At 45.3% G+C, this 26,571-nt stretch overlaps 1 protein-coding gene across 3 annotated transcripts in view; it reads right to left on the minus strand.

Moving 5' to 3' along the window:
• The window catches only part of PDCD11 (programmed cell death 11), a 124,606-nt gene that overhangs the window by 42,706 nt on the left and 55,329 nt on the right, over positions 1–26,571 (minus strand). For all 3 annotated transcript variants that reach the window (XR_015055180.1, XM_085870109.1, XM_085870119.1), the window contains exons 9-18: positions 25,739–25,945; positions 25,309–25,433; positions 23,572–23,632; positions 23,046–23,192; positions 21,988–22,239; positions 20,058–20,189; positions 18,863–19,083; positions 18,722–18,763; positions 16,152–16,239; positions 10,917–11,006 (exon numbers count right to left, since the gene is read on the minus strand). Coding sequence is in view for 2 of the 3 variants with exons in the window: in XM_085870109.1 (XP_085726235.1) it covers positions 10,917–11,006; positions 16,152–16,239; positions 18,722–18,763; positions 18,863–19,083; positions 20,058–20,189; positions 21,988–22,239; positions 23,046–23,192; positions 23,572–23,632; positions 25,309–25,433; positions 25,739–25,945 (1,365 nt within the window). In the remaining variant the exon portion in view is untranslated. The remainder of the gene's footprint in view (positions 1–10,916; positions 11,007–16,151; positions 16,240–18,721; positions 18,764–18,862; positions 19,084–20,057; positions 20,190–21,987; positions 22,240–23,045; positions 23,193–23,571; positions 23,633–25,308; positions 25,434–25,738; positions 25,946–26,571) is intronic.

The raw sequence follows: 26,571 nt of genomic DNA on the forward strand, positions 1-26,571 counted from the left end.
CATACCTCTTTGGAGGGACAACCCACTCCCCCCTCCCACCCACCATAAGCTCCTTCGGTAAACCCCTTCAGACCCCGTGTTTTTTTAACATTGTGGTCAAATTTCATTGAAATCGTATGTGTTGTTTCTGAGAAGCAAATACCTCTGTGGAGGGGCAACCCACTCCACCTCCCCCCAGAAACTCCCTCTGTGGACCCCTTCAGACCCCGTTTTTTGTTTTTTTAATAAGGTTGTGGTCAAATCTCATTGAAATCGTATGTGCAGTTTCTGAGAAGAAGTTGCAAGTATTTGTGGACAGACGGATGGCGCGCCATCCCATCAGCTCCCTGGAACAACTTTACAGGTGAGCTAAAAACCATCCCTGGGAATATTATTACAAACGAACTGCAGTTGGAAGCTTGTCCAGGGCTCAGTAACGATCCTCAAGAGATGCCTCGGCACAAAACTTTGAGAACAGAAAACTTCACAGCTTGGTCTCGGAATCGTGACCCTTTACTGAAATGAAGGTGGATACTTTGCGAACAGAAAACTTCACAGCTTGGTCCATGAATCGTGACCCTTTACTGAAATGAAGGTGGATACTTTGAGAACAGAAAACTTCACAGCCTGGTCCATGAATCGTGACCCTTTACTGAAAAGAGGGTGGATACTTTGAAAACAGAAGACTTCACAGCTTGGTCCATGAATCCTTGACCCTTTACTGAAATGAAGGGGGATACTTTGAGAACAGAAGACTTCACAGTTTGGTCCATGAATCATTGACCCATTACTGAAATGAAGGGGGATACTTTGAGAACAGAAGACTTCACAGCTTGGTCCCTGAATCCTTGACCCTTTACTGAAATGAAGGGGGATACTTTGAGAACAGAAGACTTCACAGTTTGGTCCATGAATCATTGACCCATTACTGAAATGAAGGGGGATACTTTGAGAACAGAAGACTTCACAGCTTGGTCCATGAATCGTGACCCCTTACTGAAATGAAGGTGGATACTTTGAAAACAGAAAACTTCACAGCTTGGTCTATGAATCATGACCCTTTACTGAAATGAAGGGGGATACTTTGAGAACAGAAGATTTCACAGCTTGGTCCATGAATCGTGACCCTTTACGCAAATTATGAAGGTGGATACTTTGAGAACAGAAAACTTCACAGCTTGGTCCATGAATCGTGACCCCTTACTGAAATGAAGGTGGATACTTTGAGAACAGAAAACTTCACAGCTTGGTCGAGGAATCGTGACCCTTTACTCAAATGATGAAGGTGGATACTTTGAGAACAGAAGACTTCACAGCTTGGTCCATGAATCCTTGACCCTTTACTGAAATGAAGGGGGATACTTTAAGAACAGAAGACTTCACAGCTTGGTCCATGAATCCTTGACCCAATACTGAAATGAAGGTAGATACTTTGAGAACAGAAAACTTGCCGATATCGGCAAAGCGCTAATGTGTGTGTGTGTGTGTGTGTGTGTGTGTGTGTGTGTGTGTGTGTGTGTGTGTGTGTGTGTGTGTGTGTGTGTGTGTGTGTGTGTGTGTGTGTGTGTGTGTGTGTGTGTGTGTGTCTTGCATTCATAAAACATAAAATATTCTCTCCGCAAACTCCCTAATACTGTACAGTACATCTCTATCTGCATATCTATCTACACATCTCTCTCTTTATATACATATATATATATATATATATATATATATATATATATATATATATATATATATGTATACACATATATATAAATATGTATATATATAAGAATATGTATATATATATATATATAAACATATATGTATATATATATATATAAATGTATATATATATATATATATATATGTATACATATATATATATATGCATACATATATATATATATATATATATATGTATATATATATATATATATATATATATATATATATATATATATATATATATATATATATATATATATATATATATATATATATATATATATATATATAGCCTGGTGTTGGCGCAGTGGTTAGGGCAGCGGCTTGGGATCCAAGAGGTCCTGAGTTCAAGCCCCGTTGAGCCACTGAATTAATACACCAGGGGGTTGACTCAGCCTGTCATCCTTCCGAGGTCGGCGAAATGAGTACCAGTATACTGGGCCGGTGTATACCCCGGTTAAAATAGGTGTACCATATCCCTGTGTCGTAAGAGGCGACCAGGGTTGCGTCAGGAAGGGCATCCGGCGTAAAACATGTGCCAAATCACTATGCGGATCATAATGGATGATCCGCTGTGGCGACCCCTAACGGGAGCAGCCGAAAGAAGAAGAAGAAGATATAAATAATATATATATATATAAATAATATATAATATATATATAAATAATATATAATATATATATATTTTTTTTTACGAATTTGGAAGCCTTTTGCACACAGACAGTCAGCAGTCCCAGAGTTCAGTTATCTCATTAAGTATATGTGGATAGTTAGAATCCCTCCCTTACGTCTAATGGGAATTTAATGTGTGCGCACTGAGTTTCTTTCTAGTTAGTCTTCTGCATTAAATCCCCCTCCACTCCTTCAGCGCCATTCCGCACATGTTCGAGTCCACGGACATAAGCGGGGTGAGATCAACGCGGAGCCGACTCCGCCTCAGCGGGATGGAATGTTCCCCTTGTCCAATCGGGGGTGAGATCACCTCAGAGCCGACCCCGCCCAGCCAGATGGAATGTTCCCCTCACTCAATCAGGGGTGAGATCACCTCAGTGCCGACCCTGCCCCAGCCAGATGGAATGTTCGCCTCGTCTAATGAGGGGAGGACACCGATCGCCCGTTGCCCCCGACCAATCCGGAGGCGAGTTACCTCAGAGTGGATCCCTCCACCCGCCCGGGGGAGGGATAAGAAGGGTGGCTAGCTGTATCAGAGTCGGTCTTGGCAGGTCTTTTTCGGGGTTCCTTGGTGGTCGGTGGTCGTGTTGGAGGTGCTTCGTGGTGCTCATGTCGTCGAACGTTGTTCGTGGCTAGCCGGGTCATTCGTGGGATCCTGGCTGCGCCCGTTGGATTCTGGGTCGTGGGTTCGAGTCCCACCATGGTGGGTTGTGTTGGAGCGCTCGAGCTGGGGATCCCCGTTCCCTTCCACGGACTCCGAGCCCCACAAGTTCGGGTTGGTGAAACCGCACGAGGCGGCCAGGTACCCAGCCAGACTCTGACCCTCAGCTCGCCTTCCCTCCCAAGCTGAAAGGCCGAATAAAGAACCACGAGGTCCATTTATTTTTGGGTGTGTGCGTGTCTGTCTGTGGCCAGTCGGATAAGTAGAAATCATTTAAGTGATTGCCAATGTACATTCGCCTGCATTTTTTATTCGTGATCAAGTCTGCACTGTCTCCCTTCCTGATTATTGTAAATAAATAACTGTTAAATGTTGCAGTTCGTTGTCTTTGTTTTCTTCCATTGACCTAGCATGGTTCGGCCGATTGTGCAGTAAATTGTTATTTGGACGGGCGCGGCTTTGGTAATTCCCGCTCGGTTACGCCAGATCCGAGTCGGTAACAGTGACTCGGTTCAGACAAAGCCGGCCGAGGGTGTGGCTTCCCCGGTAGCTCGACCGCGTGGCTAATTAGGTAAATTGGAATCAGACAAAAAGACCCGAACCGCGCGGTCGAAATATTGGTGTCCACGGTCCAGTAAGTGACCCGTCGACTTCGGTGTTATCTGGAGTGACGACCTTTAATTCCGGGTGTTCTGTGGGAGACTGCCCCACTGCTCCATCTCGCAGTCGTTCCTCGCCACCGACCCCTGGCCCACAACAATATATCTCTGTACATATATATATATATATATATATATATATATATATATATATATATATATTTTGTTGTGGGCCAGGGGTTGGTGGCGAGAATGACCGCTAGGTGGGGAAGTTTACGCCGTCTCCCACCGGTCTCGCCAGAATTGTAGGCTGTGGCTCAGGATAACTCCGAAGCCAGCGGGTCGATTAATCGACCATGAAACGCCAATATCTCGAGCGCGTGGCGTAGAGTTAATTGTCGAGATCTCAATATACCTAAATAACCACGCAGTCTTGGCTACCGGGGATTCACGACCTCAGCACGTCTTTCCCGAACCGGGTCACTCTAACGACTACGGTAGAGTTCCAAGTACCGACTACCATCTCCGGTTCGGTTGCAGCCGAGCGGAAACTGCCAAAGCCGTGCAGACTGGGATTAACGGATTATCGGGGATGAAACCCCGTCTGAACTCAGACCCGGTCCATGCTGGACCAAATAAAGAAAGGACGGAAACGAGCTGGGAACATTTCTCATAATGTATTTACAATTAAAGACAAGGAGACAATGCAGAGCAGGAATTTACAATGATTCCAAGCACTTACTCAATTCTACTGATAAACAGGCCCACACGCAGTCACACACACAAAAAGAAAAGAAAACCCGGATTTTTTATTGGACCCTCCAGCCGATGAGAGAGACGAGCTGGGGGTCAGAATTTGGATGCGCACCTGTGGGTCGTCCAAGGTCCCAGCCGCACGTGTGAGACTCATGGCTCATGGCGGCAGCCGCGTGGAGCAATCGGAGCTCCGGGGAAGAGATCAGGGTCACGGACGGGACCCACCAAGGCTCCACGAACAGGCTGGTTCACTCACTCTCCAGCCCAACCACAGTAAACCAACTTGTAGTCACTCAGGTACTCCAGATCTCCCAGCGGCAACGCCACCTCAGAGAGTCCTCAGGAATTTATGGACCTCCCTCAGTGGGGAGGGGCCTGAGACAGCACACCTCGCTGTTTGCCTCTAATTGGCCAGGCTCCTACGGCCACCGCCTTCGGCCATGCCCAGAGGAAGCCGACCCTCCCTCCACGCGTGTTTGAGGAAGGTGGATGGTGGTGAAGCCACCTCGAACATTCTCGGGAATCTGTCTCAGGCAAAGGTGCACTGTGGCCCGCGAACCAAGGGTGCAAGCACGATGGTACCGTGGATCGCAATGGGGGATGTAAAAATAAAAGAAAGCGATTTATTAACCTAACTAAGCCGTCGCAGCGCACACATTTAATTCTCCCACTAAACAAAAGGAAGGGACCCATCTCACACGTACTTAACGGAATAACTGACTTTTGGGACCTGTATGTTGAATGCATATGGTTTCCAGATCCATAACAATATATATATATATATATATATATATATATATATATATAATTATATATATATATATATATATATATATATATATATATATATATATATATATATATATATATAAAATGTACAGAGAGATATATACGTGTCTATGTTTGTGTATACATATATATATATATATATATATATATATATATATATATATATATATATATATATATATATATATATATATATATATATATATATATATATATATATATATATATATATATCTGTACGTATATTGTTACGAATCTGGAACCCATTGCACACAACAGCCAGAGTCCTTATAGATCAGTTATATCGGTAAGTATGTGTTTCTAGTTTGGGCCCCATCCCTTGTTTCATGGGTAACACTGAACAACAAAAATTTTTTACTGGAGATGTGTAAAGTGATTTAGACTAATTTGGGTATGCTGATTTCAAAAATCATAACCGTTTTGCTGTATCACGTCAGGATTTTCAGTAACAGAAATATTCCCATTGCCTAGAAGTCAGGATTTCAATGAAATTTACAAAAATTCATTTATTCATTTATTTCATCATGAATGCTTCAAAATTATAGAAATTACAGAAAAACTCCACTAGAATGGAATTAAAAATGCTTTAGGCATTTGGCTTTGCGTTTGTGCTGCTCTGTGTCAGTTTCACGATGCAGGAACCAGCAGAAATCGCCCATCATGTTCGGGTTGTGCCGCCCTTGGTAACGCGTCTCCATGAGTGAAATCTCTTGGTGGAATCGCTCGCCGTGCTCGTCCGAGACTGCTCCCAAGTTGTCAGGGAAGAAGTTCAGGTGCTGGTGTAGGAAATGGATTTTCAGGGACATCCTGGAGCCAAGTTTCCTGAAGGACTCCAGCAGCTGCTGCACTATTTCTTCATAGTTGTCCGCGCGCTCGTTCCCCAAGAAGTTGTCCGTCACAGCTTTGAAGCTCCTCCACGCTGCCAGCTCTTTGGGGTTTAGAGTTGTCGGAAAAGTTTCGTCCTTCATAATCTGTCGGATTTGCGGTCCAACAAAGACACCAGCCTTGATCTTGGCCTCCGACAAGGTGTTGCCAAACTTTTCCTTGAGGTATAAAAACCCACGCCCATTCAGATCCATTGCCCGTACAAAACTTTTCATCAAGCCGAGCTTTATGTGGAGTGGTGGAAGGAAAACCTTGGCTGGGTCGACAAGGGCGACACGCTTCACGTTGTGTCGACCAGGTACATGCTCTTTTCGCTCTTCCCAATCTTTCTTCGTCCAGTGATTCTTGTCGTCTCTGCTATCCCAGAGACAAAGGAAGCACATGTATTTCGTGTAGCCTGACTGCAGCCCTAACAACAGCGCCACCACTTTCAAGTCTCCGCAGATGTGCCAGTTGAAGTCATTGTACTTGATGGAATCAAGCAGCTGCCGCATAGTCTCATAGGTCTCTGTCATGCCGAACGCATGAGCCAGTGGGACTGATGGTTTCTCGTTGCCATTGTGGAGCAAAACAGCCTTCAAGCTGTTCTTCCCCGAGTCGATGAAGAGGCGCCAGTCTGCAGGATCGTGATCACACCCAAGTTCTTTCAACAGACCGTTGATGTCACTGCAGAATGTCATCGTGTCTTCCATCTCAAAGAACTCAGCCATGTCTCTGTGACGTGCTCTGAACAAGGATATCTTGGTGTTAGGTTCAAGTAGATTCCACTGCTGCAGCCTTGATCCAAGCAGCTCTGCCTTCGCCTTTGACAGCGAGAGATCTCTTACAATATCATTTAAGTCTCCCTGGTTCAGAAGGTGTGATTCTTGAGTGTCGGGTTCAAAAGGTTCATCATCACCATCCTCTTCACCACTGCTTACAGCTATGTTCTGATCAGCTGGAGGTGTTGGAACGGGGTTCTCGTCATCATGAGGCACAGATTTACGAGCAGAGACGCAGTCAGCGTACTTGATGTGACCTTTATTCTTCTTGTTGAAGCCGGCGATGCTTGTGCAGCAGAAATAACAATCATCATGATGATTCTGCGGCTCACGCCATATCATGGGCACCGCAAATGGCATGCTCGCGCGCTTGCCCACCAACCACTGAGTCAAGGTTGTGTGACAGCTTGTGCAGCAGATGTGTGGTGCCCAGCTCTGTTCTTGGTCCCCCACCTTACACCCGAAGTAGTGAAAGTAGGCGGCCTTCATTTTCACTGCTGTAGATATACTTCGCTGTTGATCTTTTTGGTATACCGACCACAGACATAACAGAAGTTGTCAGGATGATTGGTACAGGAACGCCTACTCATCTTTATCTGAAAGAAAGAAATATAACACAAGTTAACAACAATTGTACGAAATAGACATGTTAAAGACATATGTAAATTTCATTGAAATCCTGACTTCTAGGCAATGGGAATATTTCTGTTCCTGAAAATCCTGACGTGATACAGCAAAACGGTTATGATTTTTGAAATCAGCGTACCCAAATTAGTCTTAATCACTTTACACATCTCCAGTAAAAAAAAAATTTTGAAATTTGTTGTTCAGTGTAATTAAGTGTACGTGCGCTGCGAAGTTGTTTTATAGTCAGGTCTTTATTCCTTAGACCCGATAAACCAACCACCCTGCCATTCCCATTCACAACTCCTCCACTGAACTAGCGCTTTACCAGGCTCCCCTTGCTCTTCAGTTGGAGTTTTCACAGTGCGTCAACACACCTGATCCCTGTCCAATCAGGAGCAAACAGCGCATCAACAAACCTGCTCCCTGTCCAATCAGGAGCGAACAGCGCATCAACACACCTGATCCCTGTCCAACCAAGCGCGCACAGAGCGTCCGACACCGAGGCTCCACCCCGCTCACTGAGCGGATAAAAAGACCAGGCTCCCTTTGGAGGTGTGTGTTCATGTTTGTGTTGGCGTCGGAGCCTGGTTGTGTGTCGGAGCCTGAAGAAAATCACTTGCTTCGCCTGCCTCGCCACCTCCTCGCTTGTTTTTGCTGTACGGATCGTGCTGGCGTCTGCCGCTCCACTCATGGTGCCTTCGTCCTTGACGCCACGTGAAAATTGCGGGTTTGAGTCCTACCACTGAGCCAGATCGTCGAAGACCGCATGTGGCAGACAGGTCCAAGCACAGGCTATGGCCTCCAGCTCACCTTTCCTCGAGCTGGAAGCCTTCAATAAAGACCCGACGGGGTCCGTTTCTGTGTGTGGGCCCCATCTCTTATGTAGAATTGTTAAGTGCTTTTGCTCACTGTACATTGCCTGCCTGATATTTGGATAACTCTGCCCTTACGTGCTTCCTGCCCCGATTATTATTGTAATAAATTTCCCTATTGTTGAACGTCCCAGCTTGTTCCCTGTCATTTCTTTCATTGGCATGGCACGGTGTGTGTTGAGAAATAGCGAGGCAGTAAATTGTTCATTTGGACCAACAGGCCTCGGTAAACTCCGCTCGGGTTACAAACGACGGTCCGGGTATGGTAACGGCTCGTCCCGCTCGAGGTCTGTCGAGGGTGTGAATTCCCAGGTATCTTTGCCACATGGGTAATTAGGTATATTGAGGTTAGGCAATTGACCCGACTCCACGCTGTCGAATTATTGGCGATTCATGGTCCTGTAAGGGACCCGTGCCTTCCGGACTTATCCGAGGGTCACGACCTAAATTCCAGGTGTTTGGTGGAGACGACTCTACTGCTCCACCTAGCGTGCTCGCCACCGAGACCCGGCACAGTAACAATATATACATATATATATATATATATATATATATATATATATATATATATATATATATATATATATATATATGTATATATATATATATACATATATATATGTATATATATATATATATATATATATATATATATACATATATATATATATATATATATATATATATATATATATATACATATATATATACATATTGTTGCAGGCCGGGGATCGGTGGTGAGAATGACCGTTAGGTGGGGAAAGCTACGCAGTCTCCACCAGGCTCCCCGGAATTGTCGGCCGTCGCTCCGGATAATTCTGTGAGCCGTGGGTCGCAGAACCGACCATGGTCGCCAATATCTCGATCGTGTGGAATTGGGTTATTTGTCTAGAGCCAAAGTACCTAAGTATCCATGCAATATTGTCTACCGGGGATCCATGCCCTCGGAACGTCTGGCCGAACTGGATCACTCTACCAGCTACGGTAGAGTATCAACTATCACCTACCAACTCCGGCTCGGATGCAGTCGAGCGGGCCTGCCCAGGACGTTCCGGCTACGATGTACCGATTACCAGGGATGAAACCCCGCTTCTACTCAGACCCGGACCATGCTGGACCAATACAAGAAGGGACAGAAACAGACTGGGAGCATTTCTAATAATTTATTTCCAGAAACAGACAAAGAAAAGACTTAACACGAATATTTACTTAACACGAAACACGAAAAGACTTAACACGAACTTATTCAGTTCTACTTAAAGACGGGCGCACGCGCGCGCGCACGCACGCACACACGCACACACACAGAAAAGAAACCAGAGTTCTTTATTGGACACTTCAGCCGATGAGAGAGACGAGCTGGGGGTCAGAGTTCATGGGTACCTGGTCGTCACAGGGAAAGCGTGCTCGGTGATGCGGCACATGCCAAAGGTCATCGGGGCACTGTCCGGGCATCCGTGCAAGACGCGTGGCTCATGGCGGAACTCGCATGGCTAATGTCGGGGTCCACAAACTCCTCTCCGCGTACAGCCACCGTGAACCAAACTCTGCCGCTCCGCCACCGCGAACAAGCTCTCTCAGCGCCAACGACAACCACCACTCTTTTTCGTGCTCGTGCCGACAACCACGATTCTTCTCAGACTCCTCTCGGCCACCGTGAACCAACCCCGACTGACTGACTCAGGCAACGTGAACAAAAATTCCAAAACCCACACAAACTCTCGTCCACAGAACTCCTCTTTCCCAGAGAGTCTCGGTGATATATCTCTCCTCCCACCATGGGGAGGGGCTCTTGGCAAAACACACCTTGCTGTCCGCCTCTAATTGGCCAGGATCCTACGGGCACAGCCTTCCTGGGCAGGGTTTCGGCCATGCCCGGAGAAAGCCGCCCCTCCCCTGCATGCGTTTTTGAGGAAGGTGGATGGTGGTGAAGCCACGGTTGCGTGTGGAACGTTCGTGGAAGCCGAGGACTGGGACCGTGAGGCCCCCCTCTCGGCAAGTAAAGGTATGAGCAGCCAACGGTGGTGATGGAGCGTGATGGGCAGGTAGTGAGATGTAATAACCTAACTATAAAAAAACATCACAACACACATATTCGACTCTCCCACTCGACAAAAGGAAGGGACCTGTCTCACACCTACTTAACGGAATACCTGACCTTTGGGACCTGTATGTTGGGTGCTCATTGTTTCCAGATCCGTAACAATATATATCTTGTCTGTGTGTCTGTCTCCCCCCTCCTCCTCCCCTTTTAGTATTCCTGTCAGCAAAGCGACATGTGGTGATTACTAATTAAAAATAAAACAGAAAGCACCAATCAATGATAGTCTGGAACATCTGTTGTAAGTCATGTTGCACAAGTCGGTGAAACACACAGAATACGAGAAAGAGAATGGTTAACTGTTTACTTTGATATGATGGCATCAACTTCCTCCTTTTGCCACCATATTGGTAACAGTGACCGCAGGGCAATTGCCTTTCAGCGGAGGATGGATGGAAATCTTGGAGAACTTTCCCTTCAGTGAACCCAGTATACCTTTCATGGCTCTTTAACCCCAAAGAAGCAGTGAAGATCCAAACAAACCTTCGGCCGAAGGTCAAGTAGGAGCTGCTCCACCTTCCCTCTTACTGTAGGTGTAAGCCTGACCCAGACCGCCTTCTGCTGCTTCTTGTACTGCACACAAACAATGTTCAAAATCAAAAAGGATTCATTGCACCACATAATACCCCGACCACACCAAAACACAACATTAGTTTACCACAATATTTAACAATACAAATCTGGCTTCACACAAGAAACAATGCAGGTATAACAAGATCGGCATTCAGTAGAGTGCATACCTCTGACAGGCTGATGGGTTTGTTTTCCTGGATACATAATTGAAGCTCGTGGAAGAGCGAGTAATAGTACACTGAACGGTTCAGGACAAAAGGGACAGTGAGGGAGGGGTGGGGGAGAGAAACACCAACAGCAGAGTTGAAGGCCAAGATTGAGGGAGATTTCGACAAACAATGAGTGTGTGGATGAATGGGAACAGGAATCAATAAGATGGATATAAAAGGAACCTCTCAGGAAGGAAAAACTGGAAATCTGAGAGGGAAATCTTAGGGGTGGGAGGGGATGGTTCACAATGGTAGAAAATATATGGGTTTTGGGGATGAACTGTGATGGTAGTGAACAGCTGCTTTGAAGACCCAGATAGAATAATGTGCTGTAACCCAATGAGGGTTACAGATCTGCATCTGAACCTCAACCAAAATCTAATCATTCGTCCTCATCACCGAGCCAACTCATCCACCAAGTTGTTATAATCCATCCACAACTTTTTGAGTTATCAGGTTATTCAGGAAACCCTCAAATATCGCGGGTTTCGAACAATCGTGGGCAACCTATCGTGTTCTGATTTCGTTATCATGGGGTTTCATTTCGACTGATCGTGGTTTTTGAGCAGTCATCATTTGCGTCCTGTGCGCGACTGCGCGTATGATTATCTGCCATTACGAGCTTTGCGGGTTTTTTTGCACACCACTTTTAATGGCACCCAAAAGTAAAGCGATGGACAAAGTTAGATGTGCTAAAATACAGAGAAAGGTTATGACGTTGAGGTGAAAATATCAAGTTCTTAGATTGGTTGACTCGAGGTGAAAGTGCGGCATCTGTGGGCCACCATTACGGGATCAATGATTGTAGATAGAACCTTCACTATTGTTCTCTTCCTCATTCCCAACTCTGTATTCAAGCCCCATTCCAAAACACTCATTTTCCGACACCCGGACTCGAACCCCCATTCTCAAACAAACATTCACAAACCATATCACCTCACCAGGGTTTTGACCGAATAATCGCCACTTTAACATTGCAATTGCGTGGTTCTCTGCCGTTCCAGCATCCCAGTCAAATTGAATCAAAAGAGGTGCTTCCTGAAACAAGGTAACCAAAACGAAGGCTCCAGTTCAACCAGGAATATCCGCACATCCCGCACCAGCAAGGGCTATGTTGAGAAATTCAAAAAAGGATTCCGCCTCCGTCATGTAAAATTACTCGGGGAAATAACATCAGCCGACCATGATGCTGCGAAAAACTACCTCCCGCAGATCATGGAACTAATCGAGGCGAGGAATTTATGCCAGAGCAGGTTTTAGCGCTGATGAGACGGGATTATTCTGGAAGATGATGCCACCTCACACCTTCCTTGCCAAGCAGGAAAGAACGGCTCCGATGTTCAAGGTAAGGTGATTAAGGGTCATCTTTCCCTTCTGCTATGCGGCAATGGTGCAGGTAACTTCATCGTAAAGCTAATATGCTGCTCTTTCCGATGGCTGAATTCCCCTTTCCGCTCACTCTTTCCAGCTCCCCCCTCGAACAGCATCATCATGATCCCGAGCGGACTCTTATGTTTTACATTTACGGTCAGGTACAGTAAGAGTATGTACTGTTCTTACCTTCACCCACCTCTCCATTTTAAATCACCTCGCTGTTTTGTAATAAATGTAAAAGGTAAATATCTTGTGGTTTTGTTTAATTCACACTGCATTTATTGGATTTAGATGTTTATTTCACGTGTATATTTTAATTTTAATGTCTTTATTTATGGCTGCCATCGTCCTTCCTCTATTTCCTCGAAGCCCAGAAACCGATCCCCCCTTTTCCCATTGGCCCTTGGTTTCCACCATTGCGGTTTTAACCATCACGGAATTTTCCAGGAAATTTGAGGGTTTACTGTATCATAGCCCCATGATATTTGAGGGTTTACTGTATCATATTTTGCCCCATCTCTCAATGGTGAAGAATCACTTGAAAAATAAAACAAATTCTTATATCTGGATTTAGATTTCCACCAAAATCTAATCAATTTGTCCTCATCAGACACCCAACCTGTACACCAGGTTGTGTACAAATCCACCCACAACTTTTTGCGATATCTTGCTCACAGACAGACAGACAGACAGACAGGGGTGAAAACAATCGCTTTCCACCTTCGGTGGCAGAGGTAACAAACAACTCAAACAAATCAAATTACTTCAAACACATTTGTGCAACTGTTGAGATGTACATGAGCCTGTCACAAAAATAAATAAATAAAAATAAAAATATTGTTATGTTTGTGGGGTAGATGGAGGAACTTCATAGTGTAGGTAGGATTGTGTAGAGTAGCATGGCCCGTGGACGTGTATGAGACATTTTGATGTAAATCAAGTAGGGAAACTGAGTTTAAGTGTTACGTGTCACCACACAGGGGGTGGTGCTGTGTTAAAGTAGGTAGGGTCTCAGGCTAATTTCTCCCAGTATGTGATGAACACTGCCCTTTTCCTATGTTTTTGCATTTCAAGACCGGAGATAAACAGGAATCATATCCTGAGAACAACAACCGAGCCAGACATTTCCAAGCAGGCGAAAACCCCGCCTCTAGGAATGACAACTAGCGAGAACACACCCCTGGGGGTGGATGATGGGTGTGGGGGGGGCAGGGGCGGCGGCGTCATAGGGTAGAGGAGAGGATCGGCAATCGGGACATGAACAAGAAGCGATAAGGAGGTTCTGTGAGGAAGGCGATCAAGACAGGCTCTGGCTGGCCGCCCTTGACGCAACAGAAAAGGCGGTGCGAATCCCATTGTTCGTTTGTGTGAATTTTCTCGCGTGATGGAGCAAGACACTGGCCATTGACTGTTCGGCTGGGTCGTGTGAGACCACACCTCGGAGCCTCGTGTTGTGCTATCAAGGAAGATGGCGGCAACATTTTGCAGAGAGCAGTGGCGTCGGCAATTTCAATCGTGAGGAGGAACTTTTACACCATCTTCTGGGCCTTTAACGAAAGGACCATCGGCACGAACTATCTCCCGTACGCTTCCCACCCAGAGCGGCTTGGCACCATTTTGGGCACATTTCCCACGCAGTGACGACGCGGCTTTGCGAACCCCAAGCGGCAGAAACTCATCTCTGGGCACACAGCTAAGTGCCGGGAGAAAGGGAGGATTATTCTTTTGTTTATTCTGTCTCCTTGTCTGTATTAAAGTCTGTGTGGAGGCGTCTCAAATCGGAATTTAGGTTACCTCACATTTCATTATTATCCCATTTTGATTTATTTCCATTACAAACATTTGATTTCTGTTTATTAACTTTGCTTGTGTTGTCTATTTGTCGTGGGTTTGAGTATAAGTCGTGCCTCCGTTCTGGTGAAGTGCCTCGCTGCTTCCTTCCCTCGCACACCATAATCATCGAGAATCTCGGCGGAAAGCCTCCAAGGGAGAAAACCGTTTGGCGATCCGTTCATAGGTGTTACCTGCCCCGTCCACGACAATTGGGTCGGGGTAGTTCATTTAACCCCCTGGACATGACAATATCATTGGTCTTACAGATGCATGAAAGTAAAACAGACCTTCACCTCAACTTTTCAAGAGGTTTAAGAACTCTACCACTTAAAAATAAATAAATAAATAAATAAATAATAAAAATGTGGCTTTCAGTACTTTTCAGTTTTTTTCAACGATAAAAGATTGTACAAATGACTACTTTATTAACACCAACACCAGGCCTCGAAACAAAATGATTTCCAAGTATTTGGACCGATAGGTAAAATGTGCAAGGAAATGAATGCTCATGATAAAATCTCTTTGGGACATGATCCCTTCAAGGCAAAATGAACCCATTCCTAAGGCCTAAGTCACATTTGCTCTAAGGCGAGGATACGGCGGCCGTACGCCCTCTGAATTGACAGAAACGTGCGGCGGCCGCAGAGTTTCTGAGGTGGCCTCAGGGTGGCCCTACGCCGTTTGGCTATATTTTACAGGCCGTAAGGTCGCCGTGGAATTATAACGCAGAGTTATAACTTTTTCATTTCTACGTTCGCCGTAGCAATTCGACAAGCCGAAACAAAAGAACTGGTAAAAAAAAAAAGAACCCACTCGTTACCGTCCGTCTGGCCACATGTTCGCCTTAGGGCTCCCCTGCGGTCGCCTTGCGGGCACCTTGCGTCTGCCTTGAAAATTCTATGGCCGCCGCAGAAACGCCCTAACGTCACCGTGCGACATCAAATCAAAGACCGTACGGCACCCCCACGTTTTCAGTCTCCACAATTTATAAATCCGCCGTGCAGCTCCCCCAAAAATAAAAACATATGTGACTGCTACATTGTGTGACCGTGGAAATACTGCAGCCGCCGTATAATTGCTAGTGGCTGTAGATTTTGGAGACTCCGCGGCCGCCGTGGCAAATGTGACCTAGGCCTAAGCACTCCCTTTTTCAACGTTATTGTGACCCCCCACCCTCACCACCTCTCCACTTTTTGTTTATCAATTATCAGTTGTTTTATTCCATTTCTGTTTCATCCCCACTGTCCCCTTCCTCCTCTTGCTGCATTTCATTCAGCTTGTTCACCCCCGTGTGTACCTGTCCCCTTACCCTTGAACTCACACTCTGATGTTGGTGTTTCCCCATTTCCATTTTGTTCCTTTACATTCTGCTCCAGCTTTTCCACGAACCTCGATCACGTATGCAAAGTACTCCATTAGAACAAACATTTATTTATGTTGATCTTCACTTCATCTGTGCTCAAGGAATACTCTTGCCCTGTGAGTTTTACCCATAAATATAGATCCCTGACCCCCCCCCCCACTCCTGCTGATCCAAAAATACATTTCCTCCTCTCGCATCAGAATTTTTATTTCATTTTTTTCCTTCATCACAGTGCAAGTGAGTGAAACACAAAAGTATACTCGACATCAGAACAAAACAAAAATAACGTCACTCAAAAGTCAGAATTTTCAGGCAAAAACATTAACATAAGCAGGCAGTTAAAAGGGGATGAAACAATGAACTTACCGACTGAACAAAGCACATGACCTTCTGACCAGGTCTGTAAGATGCCAAGAAACTCTTGAGATCATCTTGAGTGTTTGCCGACACCTTTCTGTGAATTTGTGATTAAGTTTAGGGCAGGAGAATAAACAAACAAACAAACAAATCAATCAATAAAGGAAAAGGTGAGTATGATCTTTATTTCGCTAAAAACTACAAGATGAGGTCAATGAGTGAACTGGATATCGCACTATGATGAATGCAAACTGTAAAAGGCACCAACAAATTAATGAAAAAAAAATCACTCAGAGCGACACTTCACGACACTCGGTAGAGGGCATACCTCTGTTACGGCTGTGGAAAATCGCATTACACCATAAAGGGTCCTCAGATGAGATATATTGGTAAGTTCATGTGTAGTTAGCCCAAACCCGTTGTATCGAGGGAATATATGTGATCCAGTTGGGCTGCGATTCTTCAGTTAGTCGTTTTTCTTTTGCTGTCGTTAATTTGGTGCAAGAACAACAACGAACATCGCCACAACCAACATCTCAACGATCACGCCATTCACTACACGACGCCAACGATCACGCCATTCACACCACGACGCCACCTTCCATAACTACGCTACCACATCTTCGCCACTCGCCATTCAACGAGCACCGTGCGGTCACGATCTCCGCGGGACGGATGAAACGGAGCGGAGTGGCAGCTTGAATATCTCCCGCCAAGATCTCCCGCCAAAAACGCCCGCGCTTTGGCATGGGAGAGGTGCGATTTGAGCCAGAGGTCAAAGGTGAAAAAAGGTGGGGGCCTGATTTTGGGGGAATAATTCCCTGGCCCCGAGCCAAAACTGACTTTCCTCGTCCCCCGCACGGCGCGGGGAGGGGGGACTGAGAGGGCACGCCCCTTTTTGGAAAGCTTCCAGAAGGAAGGTGGAGCCAGAAATGGGGCGGGGCGAAGGGCGGAGCCCTACCCTACAAAAGGGTGGGCGTGAAGAGTCGTGTGGTTAGTTGTTGGTTGTTCCCTTGTCCCGGGTTTGAGTTAGGCTCTTGTTCGGTCGGTTGTCGAGGGGTGGAGAGTCCTTGCTCTTGGTGTGTGCATCGGATCGCCCTGGGAGAAGCTCGAAACTAGGAGAGGCTCGAGACTGTCGGAGCAAGGTTCGTACTGTGTGTGCATCGTCCGTTCTGTTCGTGGTTCGGTTGAGCACGGGACTTCTCAAGCCAGTCGGTGCAGTCCCTGCACGGAGCGCCTGCCATTTCCCACCCCGTCCGCACCGAGATAGCGGCAAAGCCCGGTTCAGTTCCCCCAAAAACCCCGTCTGAGCTGTCGGGCGGACGACGCAAGCTACGCGCGGCACGAGCTCGGTGCACCACGCCGGAGGGACTCGAGGCTGTGGTCGCCAAGGCTGGACGATGCGCCCAGGGAAGTTGCGACTTCTTTTCTTTTGGGGTTTTTGTGTAAATGTCTGTGGGTGGCGCCAGTCTGTGAAGTAAAACTGTGTAAGTGTTGCCGTGTGTAAGTCCTATTCGGTAGTAGATCTGCGTTCGTGCATTGCTTTTGTTTCTTTACCACTGCATACGTGTGTTTCTTTGGTTTTATTGTATTCCTGTGTATTGCTTTTGGTGTCTTACTGTATTATAGGTGCCTTCCGTGCTGCCGCGTGGTGCGGAATAAATGTACTTGTCCAATTGTTCCCGCTTTGCTTCGTCTCCTTCTTTTAATTGACTCTCCATCCTGCATCACGTGAGGGATTCGTAGTGGGTTTCAACATCCCGGCAATTAATCTGAACCGTCAAGGCCGTCGATAACTCCGCTCGGTTATCCCTGTAATACGGAACGAACCGCTTAAGCGGTTCGTGTCCGGAGTCGGCCTGTGGCGTGGTCCCATCCCTCGGCAGATTACCCATGCGAGTACCATAGGTATATCGACTTTCGGCGATTTACCCTATCTCGCGCGGGTGGACTGCGGACTGGGTGGTGGTGAGGGTAAACCCCCACCCGTGACTGGTTTCTGGCGGTAGTCCCAGGAGGGTCACGACTGAATTGTCCGTCCGGTGGGCGACGCGCTTGCGATTCGAGTTACGTGGCCGATCGCACGCCGGCGGGCGCGAATTCGCAACACCTCCATCAGGTTGAACAGTTTACATTTTGTATCCACCGATGGGTCGAATCTGAATCCAGACCTTAACCAAAATTGAATCTGTTTGTTCTCGTCACCCAACCAACTCATCCACTGAGTTGTCACAACTTGTCCACAACTTTTTGAGATATTGTGCTGTATATCGTTTTTGGCCCTATCTCTCAATGGTGAAGAATCACCGGAAAAAAAAAAATCAGACACGGATCCAGATTCGGATATTCACCAAAGTTAAGCGTTACTGTCCTTGGCCGGTCACCTACATACACAAAATTTTTTTTCAGAATGATTGCTTGAAAACTGTGCCCAAAAACTGAGACAAAGACAGACAGCCAAATGCCACAGACAAACATAATTGGCAGGAATTTTTTTTCACCAAGTAGTGAATAAACCAGAGTAAAACGATAGTAGGAAAGAGGGAGTGTGGGCGAGGGGGGGAGGGGGCTGAACCAACCTGCGACGGAAGCTCAGTTCCAGTCGGGAAGTTCGAAGAGACCTACAAGACAGCCAGAAAAAGAGAGATAATCATAATGTCAACCCAAGCACAAATTCAATAATCATCGGACTGCAACATGGGTGGGTAAGCAGGCCATACTTTTTGGACTTCCAGTTCCCAATGACCGTGGTTGTGATCTTCTGACCAACTTTGAGTGATTGTATCGGAAAAGAACCTGGCTCCACAGAGTTGAAGAGCTCCGACACGTGTAAACGACCAACTAGACCACCGGGCAGCGTGATTAACGCGTGGCATGGTTTCAATAACTTCACCCTTCCTGATGTTCTGCTTCCCAGTTGCAATTCTTTCGGTTTCACCTCCTGCAACAAGAAATAGAGTTTATAAAATTTGAAGCTGCGAGAGATTTAAAAAATATCGACACCACAATATTCAGAGCTGTTCACCACTTACTTCGCTAGCCTTGTGCTGGATGACAGGAAATTCAGTGGAGTGTCATCAAAATCAAAATAATCTTATCGATTCCATCTATCTCCCCTATTTGCAACCCCAACTCACCATCAAAAGGTTTCAACATGGCAAAGGTTTAGATAGAACAACAAAAGCTAATAGAGTACTGCTCTTCCCTCTGGCTGGCTCCCGACCTCACACCTTGCTAGGCTTGACACTGTGGAAACGAAGGCCTTAAGATCATTTGAATATCCCGCGATGAAGCCGAATTGATGGGCCTCTGACTTTCACATCAGACGGGTCGGTGATCTCTGTCTTATTCCATCCCCTTTCTGGTCTTGCACCCTCTGCTCTTTCCATGCTCCACCAACCCCCTAAGGTCCACCATCAACCCTTATGGTGAAACTACACAAAAATCCAGAAACACTGCTCACTTCCACTCATTTGTTCCTCTTTTCTCTCATTTGTGGAATGAACTTCTCTAGTCTGTGCAGTCCCATTCCTCTGAGCAAAGTTTCAAGACAGCTGGTCATCACAAGCTCAGGTCACCCCATTCATAGTAATCATCTCTTCTACCCCCAAATGACCCCGTTTCCAAGCACTCCCTTTTTTCAGGTTATTGTGATTTTCCCCCCTCTCACTGACCCCTTTCGTTTGTTGGCGGTTGGTTTATTCCTTTTTTGTTTCATCCCCACTTCCCTCTTCTTCTTCTTATTCCTGTATTTTAGCAAGTGTGCAGCTTCTTCACCCCTGTGCGTCCTTCGCCACCTTCCCTTGATCTCACTCGCTCACAATGACTCTGCTGTTGGTGTTTCCCCATTTCCATTTTGCTCTCGCGCTTCCACAAGCCTCGACCATGTATACAAAAAATAATTAAAGGATTTACTTGTGCTGCTCGATGGTCATCAGTGCTCAGTCGTTCTGGAGCCATTTTCCTCTCTTCAGCTATTGCTGTTTCCAGGGAGAACATTATTTGATCTTTGTATGCGTCATATCCCAACACACAAACTTTCAGCACCTAAAAAAAAAAACAACAGTTAACATTGTGGTGAAAAGTACTGTGGGTGTACGATGCTAACACAACAATCTCTGGAATGTGATGCTTTGTTTTACTCATGGTCAGGACGTTGGGGTGATTTTTTGCACATCTGCACACAAACGCTTTTGGTCAAATTGCTGAAGTGGATCAACACTTTGCCCAAAAGTACAAATTTTGGATTTGAATTTTTTGTGGGGTGATTTGAACATTGGTGCACCTTCTTTTTTCATTAAAACGATGACAAACGCTTTTAGAATGGACAAAACAACTAGCACGGCACTCAGAGTGCATATATATCTCCGCCAGGCTGAACAGTTTACATTTTATACGCCACCGATAGGTCAGATCTGAATCCGGACCTGAAGCAAAATCGAATCCGCTTGTTCTTGTCACCTCACCAACTCATCCACCTTGTTTTGTCATAACTCGTCCACAATTTTTTTGAGATATCAAAATATACATAGGTTTTGGCTTCATCTCTCAATGGTGAAGAATCACTCAAAAGAATCTCGGAGCTGGATCCGGATTTGGATCTTCAGCAAAATTGAATCAATTTGCCCTTGTCACACATCCAACCGGTCCACAACTTCTTGAGATATCATGCAATGTCGTTTTTAGTCCCATCTCTCAATGGTGAAGAATCACATAAAAAAACAAAAATTCTAGTATCCGGATCAGGATTTGGATCTTCACCAAAATTAAGTGCTGCTGTCCTTGGCCCATCACCTACATACACAAAACATTTCAGACCGATGGCTTGAAAACTGTGGCCAAAAATCGTGACAAACACAGACAGAGCAACTAGTATTATCATCATGTCAAGTTAGAACTCAATCGGCTGAGACGTCTAGGAGGAGATAGAAAAATAAAAATTGTTGACAGGCAGACAGACCTGAGGACATGAAACGGTTTTATTAGGTCAGTGAGCTGACCTAACAAGTAAAAATAAATAAATAAATAAATATTGTTTAAAGACATAAAATGTCATAGCCCCCTTTGTTTTATCAAGTTTGCTGTATGGAGTTAAAGGGTTAGCCCATATTACGTACAACTACAGTGGCCGCCATCAGCGGTCCAGTCAGCCATCTTTGATCAGATCGCAAAATAAAGTGAGGGGCACGTGTTTGCCAACATGTGCTGTGCTTGTGTCAAGTTCGAACAAAATCGGACCCTGCATGTCTGAGAAATGGTTGGGGACACGTTTCAGTAACAAAATGACCACCAGTCGGCCATCTTGGATATGATGTCAAAAATAAATAAAAAGAGATACGCATTTGTAAGCCATCATTCATTATGTGGGTGCCAAGTTTGAACAACATCCGTAAATGCATGTCCGAGAAATGGTGGAGGATGTGTTCGACACCGGGGGGGGGGGGGGTTAAAAACTAAAATGGCCACCAGTCGGCCATATTTGATTGCATTGTGAAACAAAATGAGGTGCATATGTCCAACATTATGTGGTCTTTGTACAGATTATGAATAAAATCGGTCCATACATGTCCAAGATAGAGTTGCAGACACACGCACGCACGGACACGAAAATTGAGACGAAATCAATCAGCCCCCATTTCGGACCAAGTCCAACGGGGGCTAATAAAGGACGTGGATATACAATCGGAATGTTGGACCATAAACTCCATTTCCTCAATGTAGCCCAACAAAGGAAAATGCGCATGAAAAATAAATAGCCAAACATGAAAGGGAAAGAGATCACAGACACACAGACAGAGACACAGAGATAAAGATAAAGAGAGATGCAAACAAAATCAAACCAAACCTGTCCTAAGTAATACGCATCCGAGGGCTTTTTGTGTGGCTTGAGGCCTAACTGCCAACGAGGAATGACTCCTCGCACATCTCCGAGCAGCTGGACGACAATGCAAAAATCACGCACACAGATGACACACCCATGGGCCACCGTGCCTGGAACGGCGGCCTCCCGTGAGCAAACTGGCGGCAACTGCGACGCAAGTAGCGTCGGTTTGCAGGTGAGCACCGCGGCACAACGTTTATGATCCAAGTTCAGCACCTGCTCACAGGAACGAGGGAGAAATGCAGATGAGTTCAATGAGGCAAGGTTGTTTTTTTAATATTAGAAACCATCTTTTAACTCTGCACGCTGAAAGAGAATTCAAGGATGCAGCATATAAAGACCTGGAACTTAGTTAGACAGCAGCGATATTTGGAGATTCTCGAAACAAGTCAATAAAAGTGTCCCCAAGAGTCAGGTCCAAAGAACAACAACGTTTCACAATTCACAGAATCAGATTGTTAGCAGGCCTTCAAACATTCTCTAGTCTTTGTTTCCTGATTTACCGTACTCGGTCACAGAGGGTCGCTGCTGCTGAAGCAGTTTCTTGGCAAGGGTAATACTGGGTGGTTTGCCATTGCCTTCCCAGCAGTAGTTAGGGCAGAAATTTGGAATTTGTTCAGGGTGCCGGCGATAGCTCACCCACTCTTAATGAAGCATATCGTTTGATCTGTAACGTCCACCAACTAATATTGGCAGACAGAATTCTTACTTGACGTCCATCGGAGGGACGGCACATACATTGATGAATCACCCTGCCTGTGAAACACCAGGATGACAGTTCATAGCTGGGTCAAGATTCAAACCCCAGCTAGATAGCTTGGAGGTGAATGCGTGTACCTCTCGGCCATGCTGCCAGCCCCAGTCTTTGTATACCATTCTCATAAGTGCCAATGTGAAGGAATCATTCAGATGTTGACCCTCCAAGATTTTGATTTTGACCCAATCACACAAATCTGTGAATGATTATCGATTCCAATGTGTAGTAGATCCAAATAAAAAGTTCCTCTGGTTAAAAGCCACACCTTGCAAGAGATTATCTCATCAGGGTTGAATCTTCTCTCCGGATGCGATAAAGGGACATCGGCCAAGTGTATCCGGGGAACGAAACCACGCAGGTAATCCCCCAGGTGCACAAACATGCCACGCTCATCCACCGACAACACCTTGCCCTATACAAGCAAAGCAAGCCATTGGTGAGTCACGTAGAGTCTGTATCGCCTCACAAATTACACTTTAATGTTGAAGTGTCTCCACATTCCATCACTGATGACAATTAGGCCATTTTATATTGGTCAACATTCATGTGCATTCAATGAAATAAACAAGTGTGGACGATATCAACAGAATGTTCATCAAAATATACCAATGGCTGAAGGAAGCAAGAAGTTGACGTTTTGGCCGTTAACCCTTCCTTGGAACAAAAGTGGGCTGAGATGCCTTTGTCATCAAGATGAGTTATTCATTCCCAAAATGAAAAAAAAAACATGCAAACATGCTCAAAAGAAGAAAGCCAAGCCAAGCCACGTAGATGGTCAGGTTACCACTCACCTCTACAATCTGCCCGATGTGAAGATCCGAGAGAAACAAAAATGGAGCTTCCATCACACTCCTACATGCGGGTGAAAGTAAAGAACTCGAAAAGTGAAAACAGTCGTCAAAACGAGTTGTCTGCATTGTGATGACATCCAACACCACCAGAACACGAGATCACACCGACAATAAAATTAAATAAATCACAGCACGGGCATGGCACGGCACTCCTTATAAGAAGGGATTATACATGCCTAACCCTAACAGCACTTTATGCTTGTTTTGTGGCGATAATCAACAGATAGTTACCATTAACAACAATCTTGATGAGAATTTACGGAGTGGTGTTTGTGTGTTGCTTTGTTTGTCATGCTACTCCTACAGTTCTGGGATGATTAAATCCCAATTTGCTACATAGGATCAGCATGACCCCAATTAATGTACAGGGGTGTTTTTGTCCTTTGCTGGTGGTCTTCAGCGGGCCTGGGGGAGATGCAAATTCTCTGTGTAAATGTGTATCTCTGTCGCACCGCCTCCAGGTGAGGGATGGTATTACAAGTCTCCCCCATTTACAGTTCAGTATTCCTGTCCCCACGTTTTCCAGTGCAGTGAAGCGTTTTGAATTACAAGTGGTCGGTAAGTTTTTGCTTCATGCACCTAACTTCATGGGTTTATTTATTTGTTTATTTTTAGCCGACACAGAGCTGTCAGTTGCCTATACACCACCCAAATAACGGTACGGATCAGAAGAACCTGTTGCGTGCTTGGAACAAGATCGCACGTAGGGCGGGTACTCGGCTTGTCTATATATAAAACTTTCAGAAGAGATCACGAGATCTTCAATTCATCGTTACTCCACCGAAGGTTATGTTTTCACCGCAAGCTGTCTATTTATCTATGAGCAGGATATCTCAAAACGTTGCGGACGGATTCAGATGAAATTGGGTGGACAGGTTGGGTGTTGTGACAAGGATGAATTGATCAGATTTTTGTGAATATCCAAATCCAGGCACTAGAATTTTTAAAGTGATTCTTCACCATTGAAAGATGGGGCCAAAAACTATGTACAGCATATCTCAAAAAGTTGTGGATGAGTTGGTTAAGTGATGAGAACAAGCAGATCCAATTTTGGTTCAGGTCTGGATTCAGATCCGATCCCTCAGTGGGATACAAAATGTAAACTGTTTCAGCCTGGTGGAGGTATGAGCTCCACCGAGTGCCATTCCAATCCACCATCTGGCAGTAACATTGATCTTTGCAATAAACACACTTCCTTGGCTTCAGCAAAAGACTTTATACGATGCTCCAAAAAAACCCCGGGGTATCCAGGATGGCCATATACTCGCCTCAAAGTTGTTTAGCTTGGGTTTGAATCCCGAACCAGCTTTAAACTGTCATCTAATAACCCCAGCCATAAAGCTATAAACTGGTGTTTCACAGGCAGGATGATTCAAAGTTTGTGCCATCCTTTGGATAAACATTAAGAGGGGTGTCCATTTACCAGAAACAGTTGGTGGACCTTAAAGATCCCGTGGTGTCCTCCACAAGTAGGCGAGCTATCACCGACACCATGAAGAAATTACAAAATTCCTGCCCTCCTCATATTCCCCCTGTCCCAAGGGAATGAAGGGCAGAAGGGTGAACCCCCGAAGGGGTAGCTACGCCCCTCATCTGAGTATGCGGATTAGTAGTAATTGACGGTATCCATTGGTAGTTTGGCTGTTTAAAAAACAAAAAAAATCCATTAGTGCAAACCTCTTCAAGGACACAATGACCATTTGGTCGATGGGGCTGATATCAAGTAGGCGGCAAGAGTGCTTCGAACCAACAATAAAGATAGTTTTGGGCTCAACGGAGACGTCATCTAAAAGGTCCTTCATCTGCAACCAGGAAGAGGAATTGGTGGGTTGGGTAGGGGGGGGGGGAGCAAGGTGGCAAGTTTAAGCAGTTTTCCTCCAAAGCTCAAAAACACTTGCAGATGTGAATTTACAAGCTTTGCATAAAAGAAAAATGGAGGTTTTCTTTTGCTGTCTGCCCCACGTTAAAAGAAAAACTATTTGTATTAAAAAAAATAACGGTGTTGTCTGGTCATTGTTTTCTCAAAGGAAAAAGAGAACACCACAACTCAGTGTGAAAGAACCTCAATAATCCAAGTTCTAAGGTGTCAACGAAAACTAAACCTTACCTTCGCGAATGCTTTTGTGCCATTGCTGAGGGTCAGGAAGACACCAGTGCCCGCCAGGTATGAGGTGACTGTGCAGTCATGCTGGATGGTGCCCAGATCAGGTGCGGCCGGTGATGGGATGGACGGTGCAGACCGCAGTAGCTTGGGATGCAGGGACAGACCGACTAATCTTTTTGTTGGATGCACGTACAGCACGCATGCTTTCACCTGCCCAGGAGATGAGCGTGAATGAGAATAAAATACCCACACACACACACTGTTAACGCCATCAAATCTTGGTAGCAACCATTCAGACTCAGGGAGCGAGTCCAACTCTTGCTTTAGGACATTTTCTGCTTCCTTTTTGTGAGCTAATCACACATTGGTGATATTGATTATAATCGATACACATTGAACTTTGTTGGATCGTACAAGGCACAATCCTTTTGCTTTGGTACCATTTTCAAAAATGAGGTGGGAGAGCATTTTCGGGGCTTATCAAAGGGCGAGGTGATAAATGGCATAAAGGCAATATCCTTACGGTGAGCAGGTCAACAGGATGACACAAGCAATGAATGTATGAACACGAAAAGAGGAGAGAGGGTATTGTGGAAGAAAAATAATTACATTCATGTACTCTCAATTATAATTGCTGCTGGTGCTTTATAAATTTAATCTTTATGTTATAGTCAAATTGGCTATAGTTATGTTTCCCTTGAGGCCATAGTTATTTTATAACTTGGTTTACACAGTTCTTCAGCTAAAATGTAGGGTCGGTCGGTCGAAATATAAATATAATTTCAATTTTTAGAAATTATATATTTTTATGATTTTTTTTTCGGATGTTCCATGGA

The sequence above is a fragment of the Eptatretus burgeri genome, chromosome 1 (assembly GCF_056783735.1).
Source record: "Eptatretus burgeri isolate ZD-2024b chromosome 1, Ebu_testis_v1, whole genome shotgun sequence".
Classification (NCBI taxonomy): domain Eukaryota; kingdom Metazoa; phylum Chordata; class Myxini; order Myxiniformes; family Myxinidae; genus Eptatretus; species Eptatretus burgeri.